Genomic DNA, 27,861 nt, shown 5'->3' on the forward strand with positions numbered 1-27,861 from the left:
TTCCATTCTACGGCCCTGCCACTCTGGTTCCTGCCTACTACTTTCTATAGACAGCGCCCTGAATCAGAAAATTCCAGACCAGTCTGATCTTAAGACAAATTGAGGAGTATGACTAAAGCACTTAGAGTAAGTGCCTTTTGTGAAAAACGGGTATGCTTTAAAATGAGAGAAAAATAAATGGCACCAACAGCTGTACAGCTTTAAGTCAGTGGCCACAAGAGGACAGAAAGTGCTTTGCCTCTGGACTCAGCACCCAGTCCCATGGTGGGCATTCTTCCCCAGAGGGTTGCTCAGGACCAGGCTTAACATTCACACTTCCTTTGACCAATACATGAAGTTAAATGTATATGTGAAGGACAAAGTTCCTTCAAGACTAGGTGATCATAATGCTTAAAAACGCTCTAAGGATATCTATTGTTAAAACTAGGCAGGTTCAGTCTGGGCTAGTGCTCAGTGTAGAGCATGTGCACCATGCAAGAGGCCCCATGTTCCATCTTCAAATACACGCACAACTAGGCAGGTGTTCATTTTTTATATAAATGGGGAATTCATTTATTAGTCTGCCCCAAATCTAAAATCAGACTTGATAAAGGTACAAAAAGTCACTATGAATGCAACTCTAATTGCTCTCTTCTCCTAACAGAGGCATACGTCTCCTTAGTTTTCACGGGAAACTCATTTAAAAGCGTTCCATGGTTTTCTGTGTACACTGCTCCTGCCTGTGCCTACAGGCTTCCTGCACCAGGACAGACCCTCCTTGGCCACTTGGCCCACAATTCCTCATTCCTCTAAAGAGCAGCAACAAAGCCCTGAGCATGTCTCATAAGTCAAAGGGCAGAGAATGGTCAAGCGGGTTGAGAGAGGCAAGCATCCTGGTAAATGTCACCTTGCCCCCAATGCACAAGCAGGCAGCAGAGGTCAATCTACACTCCTCTTCTCCTAATGGCTCCTCACATGGTGCCTACCCTCTTGCCAAATTACCCACTCACTCCTTTGCCTGTCCTGCTTTACGTCTGGGTTTCCTGTCTGGACCAGTGGATGCTTATCTCCTGGCCCTGCACTTTTTTTCATTCCTAGTTCAGCCCTGCAAAGGATCTGGAATGCCTCTGCACAAATCTGGCTCAGCTCCTGTACACAGCCCCCAGGGATTGCCTGCATAGTCCTGCTACCCAACAGGCCTCATCAGCTACTTCCCTGCTGTGAACTTGATGCTCTAGCAACATTATGCTGCTCTATTCTGAGACACACAGAGCCTCACAGATTCCTGAGCAGCTCCTCAAGAACAGAGCCCCTGAACATCTGACTTGTGAGACAGATGTTGGCACTAGGCAGCCACATTCAATAATGATTCACTTCCTGAAAGACATCTTCCCTGCTCAGCAGTCTCTGAGCCCTCCTAGAGTCTGGGTTTGGAAACTTCCTTCTGTATAGGATTTCCCTGCAATTGTGAGTTCTGTCCCTCCTCTGCCTCCATTAGACTTAACATAGCAGCCATCCTACTGTGCACCTCTTTTTCGAGGAGAGAAAATGTGTGTAGGCATGTGTGTGTTCATTTCTTTCCTCTTCCTCCCAAAAAAGGCAACTTGAACCGCCTTATCTTGTGGTGGTGTTTTGAACTGATACTCTCCTGAAGCAAGTTTCTTAAAACAGAAGTAATGCAGCTACAGAAATAAGCATATAGCTTATGTATTCAGTGTGGAGGTGTGTCTACGAACCTGCCAGGTGGATCCAAGGACAGAGCAACACCACCACTGAGAGACCCTTGTGCCGCCTCAGGCACAACCTTCCTCCCCTCACACCAGAGTAATCTTGACTTTAATACCAAGGATTTGCTTTAGCTATTTTTGGACTTCATATCATGGAATCAAACAGCTGTACTCCTTTGCATTTTTGATCAGTTCAATGCCAAAGTCAAACCCAACCTCTGATAACTGCATCAACTTCTCCCACAGAAACTGCCCGACTCTGGGTCCAAAAGCAAAGCTCAAACCAGTACAAAGGCTATTTTTTAGGTGGGCAACCACTAGGGAGCCTATCTCAGCAGCCTGTCTGTGCTCCAGGGTCTGGCTTGGAATCACTGGGGTGGGAGTTCTGGGGGGCTTCAGTTGGCCTTATTGATGGTCACGTTGGAGTAGATGCTAAAACAGCAACCACCAGAGAAGGTCAGTTTTGGCTACAGACATCAAAGAGGTGTTGAGCAGTGGGCATGTGTGCTTCTGAGCAAACCCTCCCGAGGAAGATACCATTAGCTTATAAATGGAACTGGAACTTCCTGATTATGGTCATTCCCAGGAACCCAAGTGAGCCATTGAAAAGAGAATTGGCCTTTAGGATTGTGGTGGACTCCAGCTGGTATCATCAGCTTGATATTAAAAACTGCTATTCAGTAACTTTCAAGGAAGTCTTTGAAAAATACCTCTCTGGGAGCATCTTTCCACCTCCAAAGATCTGGCATGGTGCTTCTACAACACACAGCTCACAGGATTTTATAAGTTAAGTTGTACTGTCAAGGCCAGCTGGTAGCCTGGGACCGCCCACTGCTGAGCTCAGCCCTGTGCAGTCTGCACCCTTCAAGATATCAAGTGGATTCTGCTCACAGAAATTGTTCTTGACAATTGCTCCTTGTTATCTGTGGAAAAGTTCTTTTGACTATTCATGACCATAAGCTGAATATGAGAGGAGATTCAGTGTGCAAATGTTTTGCCTGTATAAAAATAAGAGCTCATATTGTTTTATTCAATAATAAATTGTTAAAGGAAAAGAATATTAATGGTTTTGTCAGAGAAGAGATCTTTTTGTTAAAGGTACTGCTTTTATCAAGTTGCTCTAACAAAGTATTATAAGTAACAAATTAAGTTCATTACCAACTTCAGCTCAGTCTCTGAGTACAAGAGCAGGAAGGAGTTGTATAGGGCTGCCATCATCTGCTACTGTAACATAACACTGTGACTTTGTGTGTGTGTGTGTGTGTGGGGGGGTGTCCAGAGCTTCTTATTCCAAACCATGGGTCTGCCAGGGAAATCCTACCATGGATTTTGGTATCAGTGGGATTCCCATGAAGCAAATGTGGATGACACCATGAGTAGGTAATAGAAGCTTGGAGTGTGCAGTATGGTTCTCAATGTTGCTCTTATTCCCAATGTATGAGGAGATTATTTCTGCTCTCTGCACAAGTGGTCTATAAAAAAAAAAATCACACTGTCATTCTGAGGGTACATTGGTGACAATACTTAAATAGGAATCTGTGATATTTTAGCTTCAATCTTTGCAAAAGAGATTACTAGGGGGCAAGGGATTTACAGAAAGGTTTCAACCTTCTTCTCGTCTCAAGCTTTGGGTGGAAGTCAGGGTATGAAGAAAGAAGTCATTCCACATGGGGACTTCAGATTAGGGGGCCTCCCCTTCCACTTGATCCTGCTTCAGAGAGGACCAATGAAACACTCACACAGCAATAACAAGGTCCCTTGTCAAACAAATAGCAAGCTTTCGGTGAACATGATAAAGCCCCCCAAAAAGAGTCACAAATGAGAAACACATTAAATATGGGGCTACTTTACCCTGATGATGGGGTACTGACCCCAAGGGACTTGAGGCTATAAATACCAATGGATACTAATAAACATAAATGGTCAAAACATAGTTCTGTCTGTATTTTTACAATATATGATGCTTAACACAAATGTTTCCAAAGAACTGTGCGCCTGAATCAAGGCAGAAGCCCACAGGACAACTGTCACTCTAAAAAAGAGATTTGCTCAGCTCAGCCCTAGAGGGCACAATGTGAGCCAAGGGGAGGAAGTTAAAGAAATGCAAAAATTTGATTCTATTTAAGGAAGAGCTTTCTAACAATCTGCGTTCTCCAAAAATGGAACTGGCTGACTCTAGAAGTCTAAGTGTTCCAGCAGAGCTGGGTGGCCATCTGTCAGGGACAGTGGAGCTGGCCAGCACCAGGCCTGAGGCCGAGCTTGTGGATCCAGTCTGAGAGCCTGGGTGTACAAAGGCGTGTTGAACTGATCACATCTCAGGGCAAACTAAACACACTGGGGAGAGGGTACAGACCCACAGCTTCAATTTGTGACCTCATGTTTTGTCCTGAGAAACCCAAGAAGGGAAATGATATGCTGCTCAAAAAGAACTTCCAGATAACCCAGAGAGCGTGCCTTGCCTTATTTTATTGCCTACCAATTTCTTGGCATTTCATGCTTTACTAGGATCCTGAGTTAAAAAAAAAAAAAAAAAAAAAGAAGACAAAATAAGCCAACAATGTCTAGGACCACCAGAGGAAGGTACTTTGTGAGAGCTTGAAATTGGAAAAAATAAATTAAGCTCTAGACAATCTTAAAGTATTTATCTACTCCTCTGCCATCATTTCTTTACCACAGAGTTAATTAAGAGTCACAAATAGAGCTGGGCTTGGTGGCACACACTTGTAATCCCAATAGCTCGGGAGGTTGAGGCAGGAAGATCACAAGTTCAAAGCCAGCCTCAGCAAAAGCGAGATGCTAAGCAACTCAGTGAGACTCTGCCTCTAAATAAAATACAAAAGAGGGCTGGGGATGTGGCTCAGTGGTTGAGGGCCCCCGAAAAGAGTCACAAATGTGGGGAAAGAGTGCTTCTTTCATATGCCATGCTTAGGACAAAAAAAAAAAAAAAGACAAAGGGCAGAGAATTCAGTGGAAAAAAACCAGACTCCTAATGAAAAAATGGAATTTCTACACTAGGCTCACAATCTGATGGCCATTAACCTGGTGTGATTCACACAAAGCTCTCCATCTCACTTCTCTCTCCAAGGCATGAGAAAAACCATAACACAAAAACACTACCCAATAAATGAAGACTTTAAATGATTCTCAACAGAGAGCTCAGACTTTCCAAGATTGCAGAAAATGAAAGATGAGCATCTTGCAACACTGACAACATTTGGTGTATCATTTTCTTTTCAGTTTTCCCATGTATTCCTTACTATCCCCCTCAAAATGAAGTAAATCTATTTGTTAGAAATAAAAAGAAAGACCTAAATAAAGCTGTACAGGTGACAATACCGACTATTTAAACAGCCAGCCTGTAAGTGAAAACCTAGCAGTACCAGTGGTAAACAACTCTGTACTCACTTAAGGAGGGGACGATGGGTTTTAAAATGTCAGCTCAGATCAGTTACTCTTCAAAAGAGCCCTCACAATTATTTTCTTGGATAACCTGAAGCAGTAACTACTGCAAGCAAGTCCAATGTGCACACAAAGGTAAGGCTAGACATCATCCATGTCACACAATGGGAAGTGGCAGTTCCCACGTCCTCAGCCCAGTGATGGGATTTAGATGTAGTCTTAGTAGGGCCACCAAGGATCTGTCTTTGAAATTTAATCCGCACAACATGGTATCAGGAGGGTGGAAACTTAATCCTACCACGGTGTTTAGAAGGTGGGGCCTTTGAAAGATGATTAGGATTAGACAGATTCCTTAGGGTGGAGCCCCATGATTGAATCCTGGTGACCTTATAAGACAGACTAGAAAACACACACACACACAAAAAGTGCATGTACACCCACAGCTGCACGTATGCACACATTTCTTGTCTCATGGCATGTAATGTTCTGTGCCAGATCCAGCCTTCAACCTTGTACTACAAACTCAGAGCCAAATTAAATCTCTCTCTCTTTTTTAAATGAAAGTTACCTAGTCTCAGGTTATTTCATTATAGTGATATAACACAGACTAACACAGCAGGAGAAAGGATGCAGCATGAAGACAGAGAACCAGGCAAGGTGATAACTGAACAGAGCTCCTGGACCTGCCCACGGACATCACACAGCTACTTGCCTTAGCTTTCCCCTTAAGCAACAGTGCCTGGGACTGTGCCATGAAACACCATCAATCTCCGAGAGGGAGGAAAACGTTTCTGCTGTTTCCTTCTCTAGGCCTAAAAGCCAAATGGATGGAATTTTGTAGGACAGAGAAGATGTGATGGATAGAATGACAGAGTCAGCCCTGAGGACATTTTTGGAGGTGGTCATTCCACTTCAGTGTCCTTTGGAATTTTGATGCAGGGAGACAGATACCTGTGCAAGGGTCCAAAGCACAGAAGTGTCAGTTTACATAACACCCCAAACTCTAAAATCTCCAGGAAATGACACACAACGTATTTCTCCATTTTGATCTCTTAGTTCTAATAGATTTCAGAAAAGGCAACTAGGAAGATGTCAACATTTCAAACAGATCTTTTTAAAAAACAAAATCAAACGATCAGAAAGAGGAAACGTCTTCCCTCGAAGTGCACAAGATCCCCTGCTCTCCACTGAGGCAGTGGCTTGGCTGTGATTGGGTTCCCGCCCGTGGGCCACTCACCTAGCGTGTCCTTGAGGTTCTTCACCAGGGAGCCCTTCTTCAAGCTGTTCTTGCGCTCCACGTAGTTGGACGGCACGTACCCCGTTCTGTTGGCTGCGTTCCTCACCCGCCACCACGTCTTGGAGTCATCCAACAGCCACAGGCGCTCGTTCTTTTTGATGTCAAGCTCTTGGTCCTGCTGGGCAGTGTAGTCCCACTTGGCTATAACAATGACTTCTTCTGTCATCTTTCATGGAGTCCTTCTGCCAGCAAAACATTTGGAGAAACTCATTAGAGGACCACCCGACTTGAAAAATCATCCTTTGACCAACTTGAAAAATCAGGCCATGACAGCTCTTATTACAGCTCTGCCACCAGTTTTCTCCAGGATATGGAAGGCCTCAACCTTAAAATGACCTTCTTTCCACAAGCTTTCCTATTTTGCTTAAAAAAGCAAGCTTAAAGAAATCCTGCGCTACTGCTTGCTGAACACTGGGAATCCTGCATGTTCCACCAAAACCGAATACAAGCTTGCAAATCATTCTAAATAACAATGTTATTATTAAATGTGCTCACTAGATTAAATAACTCTACCTCCTCATAGCTGATAAGTTCACATTCATTTTCTGGGTACATGCTGAGGTCACCACGAATGTGCTTAATCAATATAACTCACCCAAACTACTCTGAGAAATTAAATTGAAAATGCAGTGTTAAGGCAATGTGGTATCCTGAATTGGATCATGAAACAGAAAAAGGAAAGTGGTGCAAATACTGGTGAAATCTGAATAAAGTCCAAGTGACAGTAATATACCAATGTTAATTTCTTGGTTTTGTCAATGCAACATAAGTGGAAAAGTTAATATAATGTTAACGTAAATGGAACATTACAACATGAGTGGAAACTAAACAAAGGGTATACAGGAATGCTCGGTGCTATTTTTACAACTTCCCTGTAAATTATTCTTGAAACATGATGCTCACACACAATCCTGAGCAGAGATGTTTATGGAAGCCCTATCCATAACTGCCAAAATTTAGAAGTTGTAAAGATGTCCTTCAGCATGTGAATAGATATATAAAACTGAGGTATATACTGACAATGGAATACTATTTAGCACTAAAGTACAAGCTGTCAAGCCACAAAAAGACATTAAATGTGGGCTGGGGTTGTGGCTCAGTGGCAGAGTGCTTGCCTAGCACACATGAGGCACTGGGTTTTATCCTCAGCACCTCGTAAAAATGAAATAAAGATATTGTGTGTGCACCTGCAACCAAAAACAAAAAATAAATATTTAAAAATAAAAGACAGTAAATGCATTTCACTAGGTGAAGGATGCCAATCTGTGAAGCCTGCATACTAGATGATTCTGACAGGCTTTCACTGATCACACTGTGGTCAGGCTCCTCTGAATCTTTTTCCCAACAGGCCTTGACTTTTATATATTTATATCTATATTTGTATCACCCAGTGTTAGCAAGAATCCTGCTGAGCTGATCTTCACAGAACCTCCCACTTTCACTCTCTGATCAGAATCTTCATCTTCCCCCTTTCTCCATATGATGTCTGATTGCCCTGGCCTGTTTAATTCTTTTAGGTCCATTATGCCAGAACCCTACCTTTCCCACAAAGTTTCCTCTTAGCCTTTAACTATACATGCTCAACTTTTCCTGTTTATATACATACTTTTAGTTGTAGATGGAAACGATATCTTTATTTTTTATGTGGTGCTGAGGATCAAACCCTGTGCCTCATACGTGTGAGGCAAGTGCTCTACCCTACTGAGCTACATCCCCAGGCCTTTTCCTGGTTTTTATTAGAGTTGAACCCAATCTCTTTCCTCAACTGCAAAGTTCCACTGTGTTGTCATCATAAATAAAGTCTGCCTTACAGTCCTTTAACAAATGTCATGAATAACAATTCCAACTATATGACATTCTGAAAAAGGCAAATCTCTGGAGACAGTAGGAAGATCAGTGGTTACCAGGGTTGGGGGAGGGGGCGAGTAGGCAAAGACAGAATTCTTAGGGCAGTTAAACTACTCTATTTAATACTATAAGAGTGGACATATGTCACTATGCATTTGTCAAGACATAAGATATCCAACATCAAAAGTGAACATAATATTAAAGTACTCCAAAATTAAGACAATAAAAATACTATGTATCTAGTAAAATCAATATGGGAAGTAATAAATACCAAAAATATGCCAGAATAAATTAAATGAATATACTTTCAGCAGCTTCATGTGTTAGGTAAAAGATGGGCGAGTGTTCTCTCAGCAGAAAAGAATCAATATTCAGTCCTTCCACTGTCTAGACAGTTCCCAAAACTTTGGAAAGAAGAAATGAAGAAAAGATGCTCAATAAACCCCATTTCCTCCTCAATGAGTTCTCATCTTATAGAGTTGAGCTCAGGATTATGGAGGGAACCTATGATACTACCATTTTTAAATGATATGACACTGTACTAAAAGACATTTATAAATAACATATAATCTCTTTCCTAGGTCAACTTCCAAATTTGGAGATAACAAACCTTTTGGGAAGGAGAAAGGTAAATCTTACGCATATGTACATAATATCCCAGAGGGCAGTTTATACAATACTTGTGTCTAAACCAGAGACACTTTCGTTATCTATGCTTCTTAATTACACAATTTCTAAAATAGTTTTTTAACAATAACAGCCCATCACATGAGACCAATCATGATCTAGGCAACAAAAGCTATCAAAAAATTTTTTTCTACATGATCAGCAAATAAGGAGTGGCTTGGGAAAATCCAATTCAATGCATACTGCACGTCACATAGGAACATAAAATACAGCATTGCCTGACCTCTACCACCAGCCAATCGGAACCTTCCAAGTGACTGTCAGGCTTTAGAAGGTGAAAAACAAGTTCACTGGTTTTCATCAGTGAAAACCTCAAGGACGCATCCCAGGGGTCACACTGCCAGTGGCAATGGGGGAGAAAGGTTCCTTTGGTTTAGGAAAAACTCAGAAAATGTTGCTTCAACTTGTTTAATTTTGAGAACACTGCGCACCCGCAGTTTAAAGTCAGAGAGGTGCCCTCTTGTAAGAGGCTGAGGATCTCAGGGAGTCAGTAACTTGGGCCAGGGCAGAGCCAGGGTTGGAGCCCAGGTCTGCTGCTCCCAGATCTGTGGGAAGGAGCTCCCTGGGGGGGTGGGGGCTGGGAGGTCTAAAGTCCCGTCAAGTCCCGTCGTACAGCAGGCTTATTCCCACCCAGGAAATCTAAGATTCTAGGTCACTTGGGAATGACAAGTACCGAAGCCCCTAGCACACGACTGTTCCTTGGCCCTCGCGGCAGGATGGATCCCTATTCGGATTCATGAACGACGGCCTCTTTAACAATAAAAATGGCTTCCGAGACCAGCCAATCAACAACCGCCTCACTCTAGAGAAGTCCACCAATCAACGATGGCCTAACTCCAGTGAGGGCGCTTTGGTGAGCGAGCCAATCAACAACTGCCTTACTACAATGCCCCCGCACGCCAGCCAATCGAAGACAGCCCCACTGGTATAGCTGTGCGTTTGCCCTTTAAGATCAACTCACTTGGACATATGAAGGCCTCTGGAAGCCATGCTCCCCCAAATCCATGGTGAACCCAGCCCTCTGCACAGAAGGCCGACTTGGTGGTCCTGCTTTCTGCAGTGAACTAGTGGAACCAATCCAATTGGTTCCTTGTTCTGATTCTGAGTGTAGCCGTGCACAGATACGATAAAATTAAAACCAATCTTTTCTGTAGGCCTGTAGATAACTGCTCTTTCAGCTCTTTGCCAACAAGGCTTGGAAAGGCTGGAAGCCCATTCTGGAGGGTCTTGCATGCTGGACAAGAGTTGAAATCCCCCTGAAGCTTCAGGTAGGTATTTCTTAGAAGTCCAACGGGGAAAACATGGTATTTTGGGTCAAGAATAAATTGCTGTGGCATTAGATAGGCTGCACCAGAACAGGAAGCAAATGGAGATGAGTCACTATTCATAATAAAATAGACATGCAAACAGACTTAGATCTCCAATATGGATAAGCCCCAACAGGGTAAAAAAAAAAAAAAAAGAGGTCTGAAATGTACATTCTAATAACTACTTAACATTTAAATCAGAGACAGTAAGGATAGAATCATAGGGGTCAAATCCAAAGCATAATGTATGGTTCTCTGGTTCTCTCTCCAGCTTACACAGGTCAAGACAATTTAATTTTTGCCTTCATTAACTACAACTAGTTTATCACTGGGGTCTAGCTCCCAGAGAGAAGAGCCAGCAAATCTGATGTTCTATAGCTAGATCACATCTTTTATGTCAGGTGACTGTGCTAGAACAGAGCTTGGCAAAAAACCCAAGTTACGCTGAAACAAATCAGCTCTTGGAGAATCTTACAAACGAGGCTGCTTTTTCAAGTCTTCAATGGAAGAAGTTTTAGAACAAACAGAATAAAACAGATAACATTTTCGGCTCAACAGTTTTCACTACCCCCTGAAATAACACTGATCCTATTTTCGGACCCTATTTTCTTTCTAAAAGCATTCCCATTAGCTGTATCTTATGGATTACACATTTCTCATAACAGCCAGTTCTTGGCACAACACCCCTAAGTGGTCACAGATACTTTTAACAACATCAAGGGTCCAAGCTAAACTGCTTGGTCATAAAGGCGAACAGAAGAGGAGTCAGGGATCTGAGATTCTAAACTTAACTGCACTGTGAGTCCACCTTTGACATGAGCTTATTTTGTAAGAGGGAATAGCAATACTTGCCCAAAAAGGCACACCAGATGCTAGGGAAAGCAGGACAATGTGGTTAGGACAGTGGGGCTGTATGTTCAACAGGCAAGGGCTGGTGTTCTGCTTAGCCCAGCTGCCTCTCCTACCAGGTGGCATAATAATGACTCACTCAGGAGCTTCTAAAGAAAGTCCTGAGCTTGCTGTTAGGCACAGAAGAGCCTCAAGAATGGCAACTGCAGTCAATGAGACACTCTGGGAAAAAAAAAAAAAAAAAAGCAGGGTAATTCCTAAGGTTGGGGTCGCATTCTGTGTAATTCTTCTATCATTTAACAAGGATTTGCTGAGTGTTTTATGGGCACCAAGTTTCTCTGGGGGGCAAGATGAATCTGGTGTCTGCTGTCTTGTGATCCAAGCCTGAGAATAAGTGTCACCTACTCTGAAATACCTTTCCTGGAAGCTAGGTGCAGTGGTGCACATCTGTAATCCCAGTGACTCAAAAAGCTGAAGCAAGAGGATCTAAATTTGAAGCCAGCCTGGTCAATTTAGTGAGACTTCGTCTCAAAAAATAAAGGGCTAGGCTGTAGCTCAGTGGTAGGCTGCCCCTGAATTCAATCCCCAGTGCAACAATGGAAGGAAGGAAGGGAGGAAGGAAGAGAGAAATACCTCTCCTGACCTATCCATAGAAATCAGTATTACTATCCTGTTCTGGCCTCTGAGTTCCTTCCTAAGGAGTCTTTAGTGCGACAGGAGATGACCCGTTCACTTACGGGTCTGGGAGGCCTCATTATGTGTCCACAATAGCAACTGAGGCTTCAGCTTCCTGGTTTAATGGAAGCTCAGGGAAAAGGTAGACTGAAGATTCAAAGTTAACATTCATCTGCCTCATTCACCCTCTACCAGACTAACCACTATGGCCTTCCACAGAGAAGACCAATCTGGCAGATGAATGTTAACTTTGAATCTTCAGTCGGCCCTTTTGCTTCAAATTTAGATCCTCTTGCTTCAGCCTTTTGAGTAACTGGGATTACAGGTATGCACCACTGTACCTAGCTTCCAGGAAAGGTATTTCAGAGTAGGTGACACTTATTCTCAGGCTTGGATCACAAGACAGCAGACACCAGGTTCATCTTGCCCTCCAGGCAAACTTAGTGCCCATAAAACACTCATACAGCTTTTAAAAACTTCCAGTCCCATTTTGCAATATAAACCTCAGGTAGATGGCATATGATTCCTTAAACTCAATTTAAAGTCCATGCACAGGTAGACAAAACACAGGATACTCACCTAAAATTTCAGAAAAAAAATGCATTATGTGTGTTTGTATATATAGACACATCACAATATGTTGGTCTATATATGTGGGAAAATAATTTATATAGAGAGTGAGCAGGCAGGAGAAGAAATTGGAATCATGTTTTGAAAAAGTCACCCCTAGATTTTCAACACATAGTTTGGATTATTCAAATAATATAATCTACTTCACTAAGGATCCTTAGGATTTTTTTGTAATACCAGTATCTCATGTCTGGGCGTGGGGAATGCAATTAACCAAATTATGGAAACAAACTCAAATATAAGCTTTTATTAGATGTGGTAGGCAGAATAATTGCCTCTCAGAGATGTCTACCTCCTAATACTCAGCACCTGAACATGTTAGATTCCAAAGCCAAGGGGAATTATGTGTTGCTAATCAACTCCCCTTGAGATGGGGAATGATCCTGGATTATCCAGGAGGGCTCCACTGAAGCACAGAGGTACTTGTCGGTGGAAAAGGGAGGCAGGAAAGTCAGAGAGATTTAAAGATGTTACCTGGCTGCCAGGGGATAAGGAAAGTCTAGGAGCTGCAAAAGGCAGGGGAACAGATTCTCCCCAGGAGCGTCCAGAAGGAACACAGCCTTGGTGACACCTTGATTTTAACCTAGTGAGGCCTGTGCTGGACTTGTGACCTGCAGGGCTGTTCAGAGAGGAAACTGGTTTCAAGCCATTATTGAGTTTGTGGCAGTTTGCTCCAGCAGCAATATGAAACTCATGTGTGAGTAATTATGCGAAGATCGGTCTGAAGAAAGGAATGCTTTCTATGTTTCCCCTCATTTATTACAATATTTTCCTTCCTGAGTATATATTTGCAAATATTTAAAAATTGTGCATATTGCATTAAAGAGACTGGCTCGTGAAAGAGTCTGAGAAGCAACAAAAATACTAAAACTCCTGATTAAAATTTTCAAGTTGTGTTGCAGTTAAGACTTGCCAGATGCCAAATAAATTGACAGGAGTTGGCAGGAACCTGTGGTCTCCTGTGGGGGAACAGAAAGGCCAGTTGGTGGCTTTTCACATTCAGTATCTCTAATTACAGCTAATACACTTCAACTCTAACTAGGACACAATATGGAACCTAGTGGCTGTTCCAACTCTCAATAAGTTAATTAAGCTATGACAAGAGTCAAGGTCTTACTTCTTCCTGAAGACATAAAAAAGACATGTAAAAGAGAAAATAAACAATAGGCCTTTCCCTGTACAGACGGAGAGGTGCCAGAACCCAGTGCCACCAGGTGGTTCAGGGGTGCATGGCAATAGCTGGAGAAACCAACATGGATGAGCCCACCAGAGGTTCACAGTAACTCTCTAAAAGAGATATGCCTATAAGTATATTTTATGAATAATGTAACTGGGGCTTGAGATACTAAGTGACTCGCCCCAAACCACAAGGCTAGAGAGTTGCTAAAGCTGGGATCCAAACTCACTAGTAGAGTCATATCACAAAGCTCAGGTTTTTCTATTGTTCTTACTGCCTGCTAGTGTTCCTTGGTAGCGGAATTTTGCTGCATGGCTTAAAAAAATAAATCCCAAGGTGACAAATGGATGCTGATAAACAGAAACAGACTTGCCTTTTGATAAATGGGAAGTAAAATGGTGAAATGACTAAGGGAGAAACAGCAGTAAGCCTTGAGCTTCCAGGAAAGGTCTGCGAAGGCATTTACTTGTTTTTAAATATTTTATCGGGGAGAGGGAAAGGGAGGCAACGCGGGTCAAACTGTAAAAGTTGACTCCAAAGTACAGTCAGTACAGGGCTGAAGGGCTCAGTTCCCTCGCAGCCTCTCTGCCGCAGAGTGGGGAACAGGCCCCTCTGCACACTGCTATTGTCAGGAGCAAAGCAGGGCAGAACCTTCAAATCAGTAAGACCTCAGTTCTGCTCCATGCGTTATCTTGGAGAGGGTCCTTAATGATTTGTTTTCTGGGTGTGTCAGATAATGGCTCAAGATGGTGGCCTGTGATGTCTCTATGCTCTTTGAAACTGTGACAGTTTCCTCTGTAGCCACCAGTGTGACCACATCTAAGAATGTTCCTCTCTCGCTAGAAGAGACCAGGGTTTGAAAGCCAGCCTCGGTATCACTGAGCTGGGTGACCTTGGGGGGAGATGCCTGAACACTTGCCATTTCTGTGTTTGCAGATGAGGCCAGGGCTTCTGCAAAGAGCATACGAGGCAGAGGCAATCCACAGGAAGTAGCCAGTACCCTGTGCATGACTCTCAGTCAACACTGCTCTGTCCCACATCCCCGAATGCCAAGATCACGGAGCTTACTGGACTTGAATGTAATGTTCAGAGGGACCAAAAATACATTTGCATTAGACTAAAAGTTTCATTAAAGAGAAAGAGGAGGCTTAAAAGGACAAGCCAAGGCTCAAAGGCAGAGCTTTAAAATAGGGCTGCCACAGTACTATGAATCCTCTCTGGGAATGTTTACAGAGGGCTCAGTGGGTCTTGGGGACTTCCCAGGTCCCTTCCCTAATGTTCCTGCTGTGGCTAATATGAAGGACATCAGCATGTATCTGGTTGGGGGTGGGATTTTTTTATGTGTTCAGACCACTTACTAGAACACATTTCCCAGACAAGAAATGCAGTGCAGCCCAGTCGTTATTAAAATGTAAATTAAAAAAAAAAAAATCTGTTGATGCCGGTTCCACACAACCAACCAATGGGAAAAGACTTAAAACAAATAGGATGGATGCTCAACTGCTGCTTCTCCTCCTCCCCTGATCTGCCCAGAGTGTCCCTGGCCCTCCAGGCCCACCTGGGAGCACATGTACTTCCCATTGGAGGCGGGGCTCTTGTTCCCAGGTCTCCATTTGTAGAGGGAAACAACTGCATCACCCCTACCCACTGGACACGCCCATGACCACAGAGCATCACTGCCCACTGGACATGCTCATGACCTCAGAGCATCACTGCGGTCATTTCACTTTTTAAACAATGATTGGAGTACTTGGCACAACTTCAAAGGCTCAATATGACGTAGCATTTTTTAAAATTGTAGGAAAATGCACATAACATAAAGTTTAACATCTTAACCATTTTTAAGTGCACAGTCGAATGATATTAAGTACATTCACCCTGTTATGCTACATCCATCTCCACAATCTCCTCATCTTCACAGATGGAAACTCTGCTCACAGAACAAAACTCCCCATGTCCTTTCCCCCCGGCCCTGGAAACCACCATTCTGCTCTCTGTGTCTGTGAATCTGACCACTTCAGCGACCTCGTGGAAGTGGAAACACAGAATATTTGTCTTTCTGTGAATGGCTTATTTTCACTTAGCATGATGTCTTTCAGGTTCATCATGTTACAGCTGATGTAGGAATTTCCTCTCTTTTTAAACTTGAATAATATTCCATTGTATGTTTATTCACAGTTTATTTATCTACTCATCTGTCAATGAACTTTTGGACTGCTTCCATCTTTTGGCTATTGTGAAAGTATTTTATGAACTTGGGGATACAAATATTTCGTTGAGTCCCTGCTTTCAATTTTTCTGGGTATTACCCAAAAGCAGAATAGTTGGATCACATGGCAATTTTATTCTTATTTTTTTAAAGAACTGCCATAGCATTGATGATTTTATAATCTCATCAATGGTGCCCCAGGGCTCCAATCAATTTCTCCATGTCCTTGCCACTGCTTGCCATTTTTCTGATTTGGGTTTTTTGTTGTTGTTGTTGTTGTTTATTTGTTTGACAGCAGCCATCTTATTGGACATGAGGTACACTTTTTTTTTTTTGATACCAGGGATTGAACCCAGGGGTGTTTAACCACTGAGCCACATCCTCAGCCACTCCTCAACTCTTTTATGACAGATTCTTGCTGAGTTGCTTAGGGCCTCAATAAGTTGCTGAGGTTGGCTTTAAACTCAGAATCCTCCTGCCTCAGCCTCTGGAGTCCCAAGGATTACAAGTATGTGCCACCATGCCTGGTGCACATAATCTCTTAAGTGAATTTTCTTTTTACTACCTTTTCAATTGGGTTCATTAGCACATGGCTACTCTCAATAAAAAGAAAATTCTATACTAAGAAGTAATGAGTCTGCAGTTTTCTCCTGCACCCTCCTTCCCATCTTTTTCTTTTTTCTTCTTTTTTTTTTTAAGTGAATCTATCACTAATTCATCTTAACAGCCAGGATCAGCCTAAATTAAACATTAAATAAGAACAATACCTGAAAACATGAGCTATCAACCAGTGTTCAAGGGCTCATCGTGGATCAACTCATTTTACTGGGTGAAATGCTCAGGCAGATCAGCGTTCCAAATACTAAACCGAAGTCCACATCTTCTAAGCTTCCTCTGCTTCCTTGTAGGCATCTCAGACACTTGAGTGCCTGGGAAAGCTGGGGAGGCTCGTGATGCCTGAGTGCTGTCATTGTGGAGATTTGCTGCCAATGTGATAAGCCAATTCTGTGCACAATATAACTGACCAGCAAGAAAAGTCCAAATTGCAGTGGCTCCATCCTGCAATCCTAGTGACTGGGAGGCTGAGGCAGGAGGATCACCAAGTTCAAGGCCAGCCAGAGCAGCTTAGTGAGACCCTGCTCAAACCAAAAAGTAAAAAATAAATATTGTACCTCGGAGTTAAGTCGCCAGGACCAAAAAAAAAAAAAAGAAGAAGAAGTTGTCGTCTAAATTGCACTAGACTTACTAGCATGGCCACTGTTTTCTGCCAACTTGGAACATTTTACAGTAATGGGGCAAAGAAAAAAATAACAGCAATGGAAAAGCAGTCACTAAGGAAGAGGGACATCAGTGCCTTTAGTGAAATGTGATCTCCTTTAGAATACTAGTGTGTGTGAAGAATTTTTAGACAATGCACACCCATGGCTCCCAAAGCAAATAACCAGTCACCATTTTTAGTGATTTATTAAGCCTTTCTATCTCCCCCACCACAACCATAAAAGGAGTTGTGACTTCTACCACTTAAATATCCAACTCACAAAGGTAGCAAGTATAAATGTCAGCAGCTTCCTCAATTCTTACACATGAGTTCAGCTACATTCATCAACACCTGACCTTTTCCCCTCCCACCTTACTATTCATGATTCCTTGTCTAATTTTGAAATATGCAATGCTGAAACAAGAAGCATACTGATTTAAAAGCACATGATATATCATCTGGGTCTTACAATGTCTGCTGCATCTTAATTCTTCCAATTTAACTGGCTTATGCCCATGATTCCTAGCACCATGTCTGTTTTAGAACCTCCTATTTAATAGAAGAAAAAATTGTAGAAAGGCTACCCATACCCAGCCCTGGGGACAGGGACCCATGTAAATGCTTAGAATAGAGCCAGGCCCACAGTGGGGTCCCAGCACAGATGAGAGGAACTGGCTACTGTGGCTTTAATCACCACACAGACAGCTCTGCATGTGACTCTGGAAAGACAAATGCTAATATCTATTTTATTCCAAACGTAAGCTTCTTTTTAAGAAATCCTACCATCCAAGAAATCAGAGTGAGGAAACCAGATTTCTAGCATTTATGTTTGATTCTTTGTATACTATTTTTGAAATCGTTTGAATTTCTTCTTACGAAAATCTGCCATCCATATGGTGTAATTATTACAATTAATTATATTATTAGCTGAAGTTCATACCTTATTCACAGGCCCGTAGTGTTCCCCAATATCTTTCTTTGGTTCTAGAATCCCATCAGGATCCTATATTTAGTCATCACATGTCCTTAGGTACCCAGACCAGCAGCAGTTCTTAGACTTCTTGTTTTAAAGAACACCGGTCAGGTATTTTGTAGGATGTTCTTCAACTGGGATTTTTCTGAAATTTTTCTCCCAACTAGCAGATTAGGGGTGGGGTTGTAGGGATGAAGACCGAGGAGGGAAAGTGCCCTGCTCATCAGAACCCATCAAGGATGCAAACCATCAGGTGAAGCTGACGCTGGCCACCTGCCAGGTTGCTCCTCTGTAAAGACACTCTTTATCCGAGCTGCACTCTGGGGAGGATTATCTAAGCAGAGCCCACACTCAGGGACACAGAGTGACGCTCCACCCCTGGGGAGACAAGCAGCTATGGAAGTCACTTGAAATTCTTCTACATGGGAGATTGCCCCTTCTTCCCACACTTATTAATTTGTTCAATCAGTTATTTATATTGATAAAAACTCTTGGCTATCTATATTAAACTTCAGGCTATAATTCAATAATACTTCACTGTGCTGCTCAAATTGTTCCCAGTCTGGCCACTGGGACCTTTTTGAGGGGCTCTTGTGTCCTGTTGATAGACCACCATCTCTGGGGGTTTGTTTGTTTCATTCTTTGTTCGTTTGTTTGTTTTTGAGCACTACTTTTCTTTCTGGCACCACAACATGCTCCAGGCTCATTCTGTACATTCCTCATAGTCTCACAATCAGTGTGGCTGATTGCACAGTGAACAGCAGTATCCATACCCACTTTTTCTACACTTTCCATACAAATCCCTTACAGAGGAGAGAGGGAAGGTTACTTTTTTTTTTTTTTTTTTGGGTAAGGTGACTACAGTGTAGATTTCCTTAAAATTTTCCCATGCTGATTCTAGCCTGAATTCTGGGTCATATGTCATTGAAAAATGTAAAAAAACAAAACAAAACAAAACAAAAACACCCACCTATGCCGTGAGCCTGATGATATCTGAATTCCCCTAGGCTGCCCCTCTTGCCAAGCAATGACTTTAAATAGAATAATATTTTTCCTGGTCCTAACATACTTTCAGGGCTCATCCCCCTGAAAACTCATCTCCTCCAAAACCACAGCTTCAGTTCCATCCCCTCCCAACCCCACTCACTCACCCACCAGCCTCTCACCTGTCAACCAACCTGCCATGTGCCCCACCAACCACACCTTCCTCACCCAGGCCTCACCCCGCGCTACAGCCCTGGCCATGTCTCCTGTGGCCTGGGTGAGAGGACACTTGGCAACATGTGTCAGGGGCACTTAAAGAGATTTCAGCTCTACAGACTGACACGGCACTGAAAGCAGCAAGGAGGCATTTAGAAACCCTGGTGCTGCACTGCAAAGACACGTGATCAAGGTATGGGTGACAGCAGGCTATAAGATGACACACATAACATGTCCCAGGCTTTGATTTTTAAATGGTGTATTTTTCCTTCAAAAGGGTTGGAAGTATGCAGACAGCAGTGCTAAGAACCTTCTTCAGTGTTCTGGATTTCTATGATATTTATAATCAGATGTTTTTTAAAAAGACCCTCACAAGCACTACTGCCCTTCCCCACATGCCAGCTCCACTGAAATCCACCTCTCACCTACTCTGCACCTGCCCTGGGACAGCCAGTGGCACTGCCTCAAAGGCAGCTCCCCCTCCCACTCAGAGGGGCCCTCGCTCACCTTCCTCCTCCCGAATTCTCAGCTGGTGCCCAGGAAGGATCAGAAGGTGCCTCCCCTGCTGTGCCTATGAATACTCCACAGACCTCTGTGTCACCAGAGTGAGCTTCTGGGCTCCCTGTGAAGCCAGTCCCCCTTCCCCATCAACTGATCCCACAAAGTCTCAGCTCCCCAGCTGCTGTGTCTTTCTGGGCCATTCCATAGAAATGCAGTAGTAGCCTCCACCCCAAAGCACTGGCTCTCACCCCTCCCCCAGCTTCTCTCTCCTCTAGGGCAACACAACACTCTGCCAGTGACTGGTCCCCACTGCAGGCTCTGCCCCCTCTCCCATGGGCTCTTTTATTCCCATTAACTGGCAGTTCTTACCATGTCTCCACACCCCGTAGGTTCCATCTCTCCTGCGTGCTCAGTGACAGCAGAACTTTTGTCCAGCATGTTTCCCTGGGCTGCCCTGTGGCTTCTCTTTCCACCCCTGCTATTGATTCTAACCCTGTTTCTGACCTAGAGTCAGGGACAGCCAGGCTGCATCCAATCTCCTGGCCCTGAGAACCATGGGTACACGCAGATCTCCAGCCCAGCTCCATCTGCCAGATGTCTACCCCCCAACTGCCCACTTCAAATCTCATGTATCCAAACAAGAACTCTTGATCCTCTCCCCCAAAAACCGAAGAGAGGCAAAGTACTAAGCAGGGAATGACAACCCTCTTGAGCTGCCTGCAGGATTCCCTTCATAGTAAATGACATATTAGAGAACCACTCACCCAGATGCTTGGGCCAAAAATCCAGAACTGTGCCTCAGACTCTTCTCTCCCACTCCCCATCCACCGAGCCAGCAAGCCCCACAGGCTTGCCTTCAAAATTTGCCCCAAATCCAACCATTTTCCTCCCTCTCTACTGCATATCCCACTGCGAGCCAGCAGCTCCTCCCAGGCTATGCACCTTTCCCCTTCACCCACTCCAGCTCAGCTCCCTGTAAGTAGCCCTGTGCTTCTTTCAGAACTGAAGGTGATCTGTGGCCCTCCTCTGCTCAAACCCACTCACCTCCCGTCACACCAGCATCAAATCCAAGGCCAAAACATCTTGACTTTGGTCTGCTTCCCCAAACTCATCTTGACTTTGGATTTCTGTATGTGGTGCGGAGGCCTGGGAGGAGCCTCCCCAGATCTGGGCAAGTGTCTTTGTCCCCTGCCGTTATGTGGGCCTCTCTCCATAAATCACCTCCCTTGCTCTTTCCTTTCTCCCTCTCTCAGATCCATCCCTGATTAAATCCAACTCTCTGGCTGGCCACAGGGCCCTCTTACCTAAAACAGCTGCCACATGACTCTCTAGATCCAAGTCCATTTCCTCTTTCCCGTGGCACTTAGCAGTACTTCACACATATTTTTAGTTACTAATCATCTATTTCCCTTGCTGAACATAATTCCTAGAAGCCAAGGCCTTGGGTCTCCTCATAGACCAAGCAGCGAGCAGGGTGACAGTACAGGTACATGCTCAGCAAATACCAGAAAAAGTGAATGGGTGGGTAGCCAAGTCTTCTACGGGGGCGGCTGTGGTCTCCAGCACCACAGGCAATACAGGGACTGTACTGTTTTATAGTTAGATTAAAATACTTCACTCGACACAATCCCACCTCTTACAATCTCCACTGTCATTCTATATAATAAGAAATCTTTTACCATAAAATAATTCCATTAAAAAATTCAAATTTGATATTACTCAACTGCTTTGAATAAAAGGGTAAAAGTACATGAAACATACATTAATATTCATGAAATTATAGATCAATAATGAAGAGCAAATATTCCAATTCTTTCTAGCAACTGATTCGTTCAGCAACAGATAATGGAAGATTAAAGTTTAGCAAAACATATTAAGTTCCTGAGAAGGCACGACCAGAGACTTGATGATTTACCTGGTGAGAAATAATTTAAATACCTTAAATGAAATCTCAGCATTGAATAAACTTTTATTTATCTTTATCAACCCCAAAGTTTAATTGAAACAGGCTACTGCTGAGCACAGAAACCACACAAAATGCACATGGCCCAATCAGGACAACTACGAGAACACAAGGTTCTCTTTTGTGTGAACATTCTGAAGTTTACAAATACTGGCACCCATCACTGGCACAGTACAGGACAAAACGGTGTTCTAGGTAAACAGTGAGTCTGGGGTAACAGTGGATTTGTCTATGGGAATTACAGGTTTTCAGACATCAATAACATGATTAAATAGACTTGTTGTAAAAACTGTTGCCTGGGACACACATAATGGAAAAAGACCAGTATTTAGAATAGACAAGGACAGCTACGATTCCACAAGAGAAGACCAGCCGCCTGGTGAAAAGCAGGCCAACAGTCCAGTCGCTGCCCAGACCAGCAGCACACACAGTGAATGAACATGAACCACCAGTGAACTCACTGATCTCTAGTACCCCAGCAGGATGCCTCAGCAGCGCCAGTCATGTTAAATCAGAGGTCAAGAAGGTCAGCGTTGGGAAGTTAGGAAGCCAGGGGAATGTACATATTCTTCAGGAGAGTAAAATGGAATAAGTGATTTGGAAAACAATTCAGAACTATACAGAAGGCTGGGCACAGGTGGCAATTCCACTCCTACTCATGCTCCACAGAGTCACCCTCAGAGCACCAGGGGACATGCACCACAGTGGCCACAGGGGCACTGCTCATGATGCTTTGAGGAGAGCAATAAACAACCCGATTGCCAGCAGAGGGGACAGATGGGTGGAGCAGGCAGACATTCAGTTTCACATGGCCATAAAAATGAAGCCACAGCGGCTTCCCACAGCAAACGGTGAGTCTTGGAAATGATAAGGAATAGAGGGGGCATGTCCAGGGGGCTACTGTGACCTGGTTCCATCTTTACAAAGCCCTAAAATCAGCAACACTAAACAACACTATTTAGGCTTACAGGTGTAACGTGGTGAAATTAATTGTAAAAAGAAAGGGAATGAATGTAAGAAAGTAAATGGGGGAGAAGAGACAAGTCTCACGGTCAGAAGGATTCTAAGTAACTTAAATACTCTGTGTTCAGGAGGCAGGGCACCACTCCCAACCCCCTGATTTAGGCCACGCTTAGAGACTTGGACACAACTGGGAAGAGGAGAAAGAGCCACTCAGCTATGGTGAAACCAGACGGTGGCCGAGGTCAACACCCACAGTCACGCGGACAGCATGAACCCTTCACGGATGTCATGAGAAAGGCATCGAGTCTTCTAACCACAAATCCATAACCCCAGACAACCACGAGAAACATCCAGTAACTCTGGACAGAGGGCCTTCTACCAAATGCTGGACACCCCACAAAGCCGTTAAGGCCAAGACAGTGTCAAGGCCAAGAGGAGCGTCAGGGGACATGGGGACTAACCCTAAGGGCTGTTGTCCAGGATGGGCCCCGGACGGGAAAGGGATAGTAGGTAAAAAATTAAAAGCCCAAATCAGGAATGGCCTTCCGTGAATCATAATGTGCTGATACTGGTTCATTAGTTGTGACCAATGTAACGTAGCCACGTAAGCTGCTGAAGTTAGGGGAGAGTAGAGGCTGGGAACAGGAGAACTAGCTTCACAATGCTTCTGTAAATTTGAAAGAACCCTAAAATAACCTCAGCAGGGGGCGAGGCCACGGGGTAGGAAGCGGTGGTGGAGAACTCTGTAGCTTTCCCGGTACTGACAGCCCTCTGGTTTTTAAGTCAATGGGTACTTACTTTATTGTGTCCCATAAGTTCATAAATGATATCTGAGTAACTACCAAATATCACAAATGGAATGCCATCAAGCACACAGGCCAAACAGGAAGGGGCACTCAGAGTTAGTATTTCACAGTCAGTCACTGCTGGAGCTTCTCAGGGCACGGGCCAGTGTGGCTGTGCCCCCTCAGTCCTATGCTCCACTGCCATCTGACTGCCACTAAGCGCTAGGGCCCAAAATAAGGCAACAGTTCATCTCGTGTTGGAAAAAACAGTACTTATTTTTGGAACGGTCTAAGCCCCAGAGAGATGAGTGCATCAACACATACTCGGAGCTACAGTTTCTATCACAGATGACATTTCGGAGAGGACTACTATTTTTATGAAGGTGCAGCTGGAAATGCAAGTGAGTGATGGCCTTGCTGCACACAACAGCCCTGTTTCTCCAGAGCTCACACGTGCGGGATTGTACCACATTCCATGACAGCCCGAAGGACAAGCATTACTCCTGCCAACGCAGAATAAGGAACCGAGGCCGTGCATGCTGGTGACCTGCTCAAGATGCCACAGAAAATTAAGGACAAGCTGAGTCCTCAGCCAGGGTCTCCTGACCTCAGGGTTAGTGCGCCTGCGTACAGATCCATGCAATAGCTAACATGATTTTCAGAGCCTTCTATTTTTTCTTATTTCTTAGATTTTAAAGTCAAAACAGTTGGGCACAGTGGCACACACCTGTATCCCAGCGGGTTGGGAGGCTGAGGCAAGAGGACAATGAGTTCAAAGCCAGCCTCAGCAACTTAATGAGGCCCTAAGCAACTCAGTGAGACCCTGTCTCTAAATAAAATATTTAAAAGAGCTGGGGCTGTGGTTCAGTGGTTAAGAACCCCTGAGTTCAATCTCTGGTACCAAAAAAGAAAGTCAAAACAGAGCTTAAATACTGCATTGTTAGTTTGATGTGTATGCACACATGAGCACCCATGTATGTATACATGAGGGTACACTGTGAGTGTGTTGATATGGGCAGTGTTCATATGGTCTGTGTGCATGGCTTTTATTTTCAATCAACATAGATACAAGGTAAATTATTTTAGATTAAAGCTGTATGTGAAAACAAAGCAGTCCCGAGGAAGAGGACAGAGAAATTTGTTGATGAGGAAAACATATCCCACAGCAACCTTGAAATGAGCCTAACCCCGCCCTCCATCCCGTTTCTGTCTTCCTTTTATGACTTAGCTCACGCTTGCTCTGTAAACTTGGAAATTTCTTGGATCACCAATTATAGCCTATTGTAATAAGAGGAAATGAGTTGACCTTTTAAATTTTTTTCTTCTCAAGAATGTTTAAGACTCTGAAGTAAGTACGGATTCCCGGGAAATTCCAAACGTAGTGCAGAGAGGTGTATCCTTCCCCTGGTTTCCCCCAAGGGTGACGTCTTACAACCCCTTAGCACAATATCCAACCAGGACACTAACATAGCACTGTGTATGGTTCTGTCACTCCGTCACGTGTAGACCCGCTCAGTCAACGCTGTGATCAAGATACACAAACATCCCACCAGGCAAAGCCCTCTCTCCTGCTGCACCTGTAAAGTGAGACTCACCTCCTTCCCCACTCCCCACCCCACGATAAACACCGACCTCCACCTCTGAGACTTCCTCATGTTGAGAATTTTATGTAAATGGAATCATATGTGACCCTTTGAGATTGAAATTTTTTTTTTTGATGTTTTAAAGGAAAAGGAGAAATTTTACTGGGAGTTCAGAGAATACATTGTGTGTGTGTTCTTTAAAATTTGCTACGATTGGTTTTTTGTGCCAAGGACATGGTCAAATCAAATGTGGCCTGTTCAGTGGCTGGTGGAAAGAATGCATATTCTGCCGCTGCTGGGTGTGGTGTTAGGTTAGTTAGCTCTTGTTAACTGATGCTGGTGTTGAATTCTGAGGTTTTGTGCAGCTCTAAGAACCACCGACAGGGCTGGGGCATCTCCAGTACGGCTGTAAATTCGTCAGCTTCTCCCTCTGATTCTACTGGCAGAAGCTTTGCTCCTCTCGCAGCTGCAGCACGCACACTCAGGAATGCTGAATTCTCCGTGGACTGTGGCCCCTTTCTGTCCCTGATTGATAACTGTCTCTATTAAGTGTCCTTATCTGATATTAATATAATCCTGCCTCCTTTACTTTAATTAACATCATTTTTTTACCCTTTTATTTACAACATACGTAATATGTCTCTAAAATGGGCCAAGATGAGACAGGAGAGGAGAGCTTCTCAGAGGGAAGGACCTTGAGGTGGCCAGTCACTAGTGTCAAGATGGAAGAGAACTGCGGGGTGTAGTCAGGAATGGCCTGAATCCAGGCCCAGGGTTCAAAGCCCTTTACCAATTAATCTACTTGAACCTTGATGCTAATTTGGATTAAAACATTTCTGGCTTATTAGTTCCACTTTTACAGAGGGTGAGGAATAGTGATCAGGTATTCTGTATCAATCTTTTCCATTCCCGACACAATCAAAATGACAGGCCTCCCCATAAAACATGCCATGCACGCCTCAAACAAACTACTTGAGGGGACAGAACATGCTGGTTAATCAGAAGCTCCACTGAGATCATTCGAAGCCAGCAGCTGTGATCCCAGTCATCAGGACGTTAGGATATAAGGGATCTAACCCTGAGCACCAGAGGGCCTGGCTGGGCAGCAGAGCACATGTGACCAACATCTTTGGGGGTCTAACATAACTCACAGTGGGTACATACTGCCTTTTGTAGAGTTATAGATACTTTCCATCCTTCTGTACTCTGCAGGTAACCTGGATAATGGTCCCACTGGGCAAAACAAGGCCCCATAAAAAACCCTGAAAGAAGAGAAATTACCATTCTCTCTGTGTGAATAATATGGACTTGGCTCCGTGATTTTTCTGCTGTCTCTTTTCCAGGAACCACCATGCCTGAAGCCGGAGTTCCCAAGGTGGAAAGTACAAAGAACGGGAAGAGGGCACTGGATGGAGGTCCCATTTCAGGTACCTTCTGGCACTTTAGTGCCCAGTGCTGCTTCCTGCTTCTCCAGAATCTCCACTGAGGATCGGCGCACTGTCAGGATCCAAGATTGGAATGGCCAATAAACACTAGGCATGGAATGGGATTTTTAAAAAGTCTAATGAATTACCTAAAAAGTGAATATATGAAAACACTCTAATGGACACCTTCTCAGTAAAGGTCTGTTTTAGTCAGCTTTTTCACTACTGTGACCAAAAGACCTGACAGGAACAATCAGAGGAAAAGTTTATTGGGGGCTCACAGTTTCAGAGGTCTCAGTGCATAAACAGCTGGCTCTGTTCCTTGGGGGGCGAGGTGTGGTTGAACATCATGGCAGAAGAGTGTTGTGGAGGGAAGAAGCAGGGAACAAGGCACCCAGGAAGCAGAGAGAGCTCGCTCTGCTCAACGAGGACAAATTATAAACCCCTAAGGCCCAGCCCCAGGGACCCACCTCCTCCAGCCACACTACATTTACCACCAGGTTGATCCCTACCAGGGATTAACGCACGGATGGGGGTAAGGCTCTCATAACCCAGTCATTCCACCTCTAAATCATCTTGCACTGTTTCACATATGAGCCTTTGGGGGCCATCTCATATCTAAACCATATCAAGGTCCCTTCAAGGAAGACTGAGGCCACAACAAGATGTCAGGCGCCAGGTGCCCACCCGGGGTGCAGCAGTAGGCACTGATGTTCAGAGAAAGTCGAGAGGGGCAGAGACCATAATATGTCTACCTCTACTCCATTCCCAAGCACCCAGACACGTCCAACTCGCCCCCCACAGTCTGTACCGAGCCCCACTAAGCTACCCCAAACTAGCAGCATCTGCTTACAGCTCAGGGAGCTTTCTGGTCCTCTTTCCAGAAATGGAGGCTAAGGTGGCCGATGAGCTCCTGATTCCACTGCAGACACAGAAGTGAATTCTCAGAATCCCAACCTCATCTACCTTTCCCTGTACGTCAATGGCACAGAGGACCCGGCCAGAGAAAGCCATGAAGGCACAACCCCCCGACTCACACATGCACACGGAGACAGGCACCCAGTGCTTTCGACAGAGACCTCTGTGCTGAGCCCCGCTGGGAGGCGTGGCGTCTGTGGAACTAGGAGCTCTCAGCCTAGGAGACCTGGTCACTTGAAGATAGTCTGCATTTAGCTTCTCTCACAAAAGAGGTCTCCACCAGATGTGGGTTGGGGACAGGGAAGACGGTCCTGGAATTGATGACCCTCTAGTCCCTCCAACCTTCAGTCTTCGTGAGCACGACAATAACAAGGACAACAACAAATCTATGAAAAAACTTCTGGGTAGAATCTAGATCTAAACAAGACAAGCCTGACTGAGGGCACGGTGACGGTGGGGCTCCCTGACTGTCCCAGTCATTACCCAGGAGTGCTGCTGGGTGCCCAGGA

General features: G+C 44.2%; 1 protein-coding gene across 2 annotated transcripts in view; it reads right to left on the bottom strand.

Annotated features, from left to right (window-relative positions):
• The window catches only part of Nck2 (NCK adaptor protein 2), a 143,519-nt gene that overhangs the window by 37,726 nt on the left and 77,932 nt on the right, over positions 1-27,861 (bottom strand). Inside the window, exon 3 of one of the 2 annotated variants that reach the window (XM_078028726.1) lies at positions 6,343-6,581. In XM_078028726.1, coding sequence (XP_077884852.1) covers positions 6,343-6,568 — 226 coding nt within the window. In that variant the 5' untranslated portion in view covers positions 6,569-6,581. Of the gene's footprint in view, positions 1-6,342; positions 6,585-27,861 lie in introns of both variants that reach the window. The other variant, XM_078028725.1, reaches the window with a different exon arrangement.

The sequence above is a fragment of the Ictidomys tridecemlineatus genome, chromosome 12 (genome assembly GCF_052094955.1).
Source record: "Ictidomys tridecemlineatus isolate mIctTri1 chromosome 12, mIctTri1.hap1, whole genome shotgun sequence".
NCBI lineage: Eukaryota > Metazoa > Chordata > Mammalia > Rodentia > Sciuridae > Ictidomys > Ictidomys tridecemlineatus.